A 6683-nucleotide genomic window follows, 5' to 3' on the forward strand; every position below is an offset into this window, starting at 1 on the left:
GCGTGGATTCTACTAAAATAATTTTTTCTTCGTTACGAACAAAAAAACAAAAAAAGTTATTTTTTGTATATTTATAATAGGGATAAGTACGATTTTGTCCCTAAAGTTTTGTGCCAGAATCGAAATCGTTTCTCTTCTAATTTTGGATTTAAAATCGTCCTTAACGTTTTTTTCGTATTAAAATCGTCCTTTTAATTTTTTTTAGACAAAAATATCTTCACCACTACCAACATAATTACTTTTTTCACCACCACCACCAACTGTCACTCCACCACCATTATCAACATCATCATCATCATCAACACCCACTGCCATTCCACCACCACCAATACTACTGCCATTCCACCACCCCCACCCCCACCCCCCACCCCACCCCACCCCGCGTCCCCTCCCCCTCCCCCCCACCTCCACCCTCACCCCCACCCCCACCCCGCGTCCCCTCCCCCTCCCCGCGTCCTTTCTCCTTCCCCCTCCCCGTCTCCCCTTTCCCCACCCTCAGAAACAGAAACAGAGAAACAGAAATTCAAGTAAAAAATTAACAAATTCAAGTACAAAGCCAAATCAACAGAGAAACACAAAGCCAAATTAGAAATTCAAAGCACAAAGAAGAGATCTGGTTCGAAGAAATTCAAATTAACAGAGGAGCATTCATGAACGGCGGCGGTGAACTCTGATTCGAGGAGATCCGAGACAGGAAAGAAGAGTAGGACGGGAGAGGGTCGCGGTTGATCTGGACAGAAGAGAGACAGCGGCGGGACGGCGAGATTGCGGCGGCAGGATGGCGGCTTCCCTTTTCCCCTTCATCGTCATCATCATCAGAGTTCTGGAGAAGGCGGCGGCGACGACGAGGTCACGGCAGCAACGACGGAGGCTCCCCGGCGCCGTCCCCTTCCCCCCTTCCCCCTTCCCCTCCCCTCCCCCTTCGTATACCCTTTTCTTCCCCCAACCCCCCTCCCCCCAAACGCATTTTCTTCCCCCTCCCCCCAACACGCATTTTCTTTTTTTTTTAATTTTATAATTTTTATTATTAAAATAGGAATAGGGGTAGTTTAGGAATAAAACAAAAAAATTTATTAAAAAGGACGATTTTAATACGAAAAAAAACGTTAAGGACGATTTTAAATCCAAAATTAGAAGAGGGACGATTTCGATTCTGGCACAAAACTTTATGGACCAAAATCGTATTTACCCCTTTATAATATTACTTATAGTTCTATTATTATTAATCATTATTAATATAAATTTAGTTTTAATATTTTTAATATATGATTATAACAGAGATTCATATTTAAATGTTATACATGTATTAGATAAATAATTTAAATCAAATATATAAAATTATAATATTGTATAATCTTTATAAAATGTAATAAAATATAAATAAATAAAAATATTTATATTTTATTTTATTATAAAAGTATTAATATAATTTTATATTATTATAATTTTTTTATTTTTTTCTATTTAAACAAAAAAATTTTTATTTTTTTCATCCATTTTGTCACGGCCTTGGACACACTCCAACGCTACCGTGCCGGCACTCGAACTTACTCAACCTCTTGAGTTAAGACCAAGTCAGCCTAACCCTCAATACTTAACAAGAAAGCTAAGAACACAAGAGAAAGGAAGCTTGGTGGAAAGAACACTTTATTGTTCAAGTGTTTGTTACAAATGATTCACACACCTTACACTAACTCTCACCTCCTATTTATAGCCATCCACCTCCTCAATAGATTGTTAAGATTAAATCTAATCAATGGTCCAGATTAATCATCTAGAACCTTCTTTACAAATATCTATCCTACCACAACTTTCTAAATGTTTCTAGATTATTCCATACCACTCTTTATACTTCTATATACATCTACACTCTTATAGAATACTCTATGACCTTCCAGAGTCTTCTAGAACCTTCTAGGATATTCCGGGACTTCTAGGACATTCTAGAACATTCCGGAACCATCTAGAGTATTCTCAAACACTCCAAAAAACTATACAAACACTGTTAAATCTAACCTTCTAAAATTTACCGTGACATTCTTCCCCACCTAATGCGCAGACGTCCTCGTCGCGTTTTGTTCATGATAGCGCTGTAGGTGTTCTTGGAATTGCCACAGATCTTCACGAGCTTCCCAGCTAGCTTCGGTTATCGGAAGTCTTTTCCACTTGATCAAGTATTGAATACTTGGTGGTACCCCTCTTCGTCGCACGACGCGATTAGCTAAGATCTCTTCGATTTCTTTATCAAAGGATCTAATCATCACAGGTGGAGCACGACTCGAGTCACCTCTACTTGGTTCATCTTGGTCTTTATGATATGGTTTAAGCATACTCACATGGAAAATTGGGTGGATCTTCATAGAGGGAGGGAGTTGTACTTTGTAAGCAACCTCCCCAACACGTCCAATAATCTCAAATGGCCCTTCGTATTTGCGGATTAAACCCTTATGAACCTTGCGAAAGGCTTTGAATTGTTGTGGAAGAAGTTTGATCATTACCTTGTCTCCCACTTGATAGCTTGCATGCCTCCTCTTCTTATCTGCCCATTTCTTCATCCTCTTGGCAGCTTTGTCGAGGTAAGAACGAGTGATATCTGCTTGTTTTTCCCAAGACTTAATCATATGATAAGCTCCAGGACTTTTTCCTGAGTAAGAGGAAGAAAGAGAGTGAAGTGTAAGCGACTGTTGTCCAGTCACAATCTCGAATGGGCTCTTCCCTATAGACTCACTCCTTTGCAGATTGTATGAGAACTGAGCAATGTCTAGGAGTTTTGTCCAATCCTTCTGATTAGCGCTTACAAAATGCCTCAAGTAACACTCAAGTAAGGCATTCACTCTCTAAGTCTGCCCATCGGTTTGAGGATGGAACTTGTTGAGAAATGAAGCTCCAACCCAAGGAGTTTGAACAACTCTATCCATAGTCGTCCTGTGAAGCGTGGATCTCGATCACTAATGATGCTCTTAGACAATCCCCAGTACTTCACCACATTCTTGAAGAATAGTCGTGCTGCTTCCTCTGCAGTGCAGTCAGTAGGGGCAGGTATAAACGTAGCATACTTCAAAAATCGATCCACTATCACGAGAATAGATCCAAACCCCTCGGACTTCGGTAAGGCAGAGATGAAATCTAGAGAGAGACTTTTCCACGGTCGCTCTGATGGAGGCAGAGGTTCCAACAACCCACTTGATGTCTTATTTTCAATCTTATCTTGTTGGCACACAAGACAAGTCTTCACATAGCTCTCCACTTCATCTCTCATTTGAGGCCAATAATAAGAAGATTCAATGAGTGCCAAGGTCCTTCGCTGACCTTGGTGACCAGCCCACTTGGTGTCGTGGCATTCTCTCAATAATTTTCTTCTTAGATTTTTCTATTTAGGGACGTATAGTCTTCTCCCTTTAGTGTAGAGAAGGTCGTTTTCTAGCCAAAATTTTTTGGTCTTACCTTCTCTAGCCAACTCCACCAACTTCTTGGCTAATGGATCGTGATGCAACCCTTCCTTGATGGTATGCACAATATCTCCTTCAACCATAGAAATGGCCGCCAACTCAGCCTTGCAGCTCAACGCATCAGCTACCATATTAGTCTTGCCTGACTTGTATTCAAATTCAAAATCAAACTCAGCCAAGAAGTCTTGCCACATAGCTTGTTTGGGACTTAACTTCTTTTGAGTTTGGAAGTAGCTTGTAGCCACATTATCTGTCTTGACGATGAAGTGTGAACCAAGCAAGTAGTGACGCCAAGTTCTCAGACAATGCACCACCGTGGTCATCTCCTTCTCTTGGATAGTGTATCGCCTTTTTGTATCATTCAACTTGCGACTCTCAAAGGCAATAGGATGTCCTTCTTGCATCAGAACTCCTCCAATAGCGTAGTCAGAAGGATCAGTGTGGACTTCAAACACCTTTGAGTAGTCGGGTAGTGCTAGTACTTGTCCTTCTGTGATAGCAGCCTTCAACTCATCAAAAGCCTTTTGACACTCTTTTGACCATTTCCAAGAGTGATTCTTCTTGAGAAGATCAGTTAATGGTGCAGCCTTGGCGGAGTATCCCTTGATAAACCTCCGATAGTAATTAGCCAACCCAAGGAATGACCTCAATTCAAATACCTTGTTTGGAGGTTCCCACTTTTTGATAGCCTTCACTTTTTCTTGATCCATGCAGAAAGTTCCATCTTTAATGATGTGTCCCAAGAAGTGGACTTCATCCCTTGCAAAGGAACACTTTTCCTTCTTCACATATAGGTTATTTTCTCGCAAGATCTTGAACACAATTAGTAAGTGTTCTACATGTTCCTCCAAAGTATTGCTATAGACAATAATGTCATCCAAGTAGACCACTACAAACCGATCAAGGTAAGGTCAAAAAATCTCGTTCATCAAGGTACAGAAGGTCGTAGGAGCATTGGTCAAGCCAAAAGGCATCACCAACCACTCATACGATCCGTACCTCATAACACACGTGGTCTTAGCCTCATCACCATTGGCAATTCTCACTTGGTGATATCCTGACCTCAAATCTAGCTTTGAGAACCACTTGGCTCTACCAAGTTGATCAAACAAAACGACTATCAAAGGAATGGGGTATTTGTTCTTAATAGTTACCTTGTTAAGTGATCGATAGTCGATGCATAGTCTCAATGAACCGTCATGCTTCTTTTGGAACAAGACTGGTGCGCCATAAGGTGCCTTCGATGGACGGATGAACCCAACATCTAGCAAATCCTTGAGTTGCTTCTTCAACTCCTCGAGTTCTGGCGGTGCCATCTTATAAGGTATTGAGGCGGACGGCTTTGCTCCTGACTCTAATTCAATCTTGTGATCCACCTTCCTCCTAGGTGGTAGTTGTTTTGGCAACTCAGGAGGCATCACATCCTTATTTTCATCAAGAACTTTCTTGATTTTGGGAGGAACGTCTTCTCTTTCGAATGTTGACTCCTCTTGTAATAGAGCCAAATATGTAATCTCTCCCTTCTTGAACCCTTTCTTGAGTTGCATAGTAGATAGCATCGGTGGTCCTCCAACTTTAGAGACTGTAGGGACCATGCAAGGAGACTCTTTCTCCATGACGCATACTACGTCGAAGTATGGCATATGTATTATATTTTCCTTCCTTTGTAAATCGAGCCCAATGACTATTTTAAAATCGTCCATGGGTGCTACTGAGAAATCCACAAGGCCCTTCCAAGAACCAAGAGTCATCTCAACCCCTTTTGCTACTCCCTTAAGGGGTTCACCCTTGGTGTTTATGGGTTTGAACCAACCATTCTTTTCGGTGATCTTCAACCCAAGCTTGTTTGCTTCATCAGGCGTGATGAAGTTGTGTGTAGCACCAGTGTCGATCATAGCCATGACGGGTTTTTCATTGATAAAGGCTTTGACATACATCAAGCCTTTCTTTTCTACAGGATTTGTCTCCTTTCCCTTCACAGCATTCATGAGTTGGATAGATCCAACACATTCAGTCACTTGTGATAGATGCCAAAGTCCCTAGCTTGGGATAATCCTTCATTTGGTGTGGTCCCTTGCACACGAAGCATCCTCCTTTGGGCACGAAAGCCTTCTTCTTTTCTTCGTACTCTTTCTTTGAAGAGTATTTTCCTTCCTTCTTGATTGAGAAACTCTTCCCCTTGTCTCCCCCACCTTTAGCAGAACTAGGCTTGGAGGAAGACTTGGATTTAGAGTCTCCCTTATGATACTCAGTGAGTGATTCGGCCACCATGATGGCCTCATCGACATCCTTAACATTCCTTCTTTGTAGTTCTTGCTTTGCCCAAGGTTGGAGTCCATCAATGAAGAAGAACAATGCATCCTTTGATGCTAAGTTTGGGATTTGAAGTGTGAGAGTAGTGAACTCCTTTATGTAATCGCTAATCGTACTCTTGTGCTTCAACTCCCTCAACTTCTTCCTTGCTTCATAAATCACATTCTCAGGGAAGAATTATCTTTTCAACTCCCTTTTGAAATCTTCCCATGTGGTTATGTTGCAAGTACCCTTCTCCATATCTACGCACTTTCTCCTCCACCACAAAGTAGCATTATCAGAAAGGTAGAGAGCTGCAGTGTGTACCTTTATTGCTTCTTCGACCACCCCTTGGCCATCAAAGTACCTCTCCATTTTCCATAGGAAGTTCTCCACCTCTCGAGCGTCCCTCACGCCCTTGAACTCCTTTGGCTTTGGGAGATCAATCTTTGTCGTCTCCCTTATAATGGTTGGTTGAGATTTTACCTCCTCGAACCAAACTCGAACTTCCTCAAATAGTTTCAAGGAATTCTCAAGCTTCTATTCGATTTGGAGCATGCTTTCTTTGAAAGCATCTAGTTCTCCCAACACACGAGCCTCGAGGGTCTCCTTATCATGTTCTCTAGGCTCACTTGAAGAATGAACATTCTTGCCTCCCCATTGAGAAGGAATAGCATTCCTTTTCCTTTGAGACTCAACATGCTCCATGGTTATACTAGAAGCCATACCCACAAACCACTTGTGCTCCCTCTCGAACCTTGCTCTGATGCCAAAATTGTCACGGCCTTGGACACACTCTAACGCTACCGTGCTGGTACTCAGACTTACTCAACCTCTTGAGCTAAGACCAAGTCAGCCTAACCCTCAATACTTAATAAGAAAGCTAAGAACACAAGAAAACACAAGAGAAAGGAAGCTTAGTGGAAAGAACACTTTATTGTT

The 6683-nt window shown here is 41.7% G+C and overlaps 1 protein-coding gene across 1 annotated transcript; it reads right to left on the bottom strand.

Moving 5' to 3' along the window:
- Nucleotides 1-2048: 2048 nt before the first annotated feature.
- Nucleotides 2049-5437, bottom strand: LOC130949239 (uncharacterized). Its single transcript, XM_057878014.1, has 4 exons — nt 4387-5437; nt 3445-4338; nt 2869-3015; nt 2049-2761 (listed from the first exon to the last, which is right to left on the bottom strand). The coding sequence occupies exons 1-4, from the start codon at nt 5435-5437 to the stop codon at nt 2049-2051; spliced, it is 2805 nt and encodes a 934-aa protein (XP_057733997.1).
- Nucleotides 5438-6683: the final 1246 nt, after the last annotated feature.

This window comes from Arachis stenosperma, chromosome 9 (assembly GCF_014773155.1).
Source record: "Arachis stenosperma cultivar V10309 chromosome 9, arast.V10309.gnm1.PFL2, whole genome shotgun sequence".
NCBI lineage: Eukaryota > Viridiplantae > Streptophyta > Magnoliopsida > Fabales > Fabaceae > Arachis > Arachis stenosperma.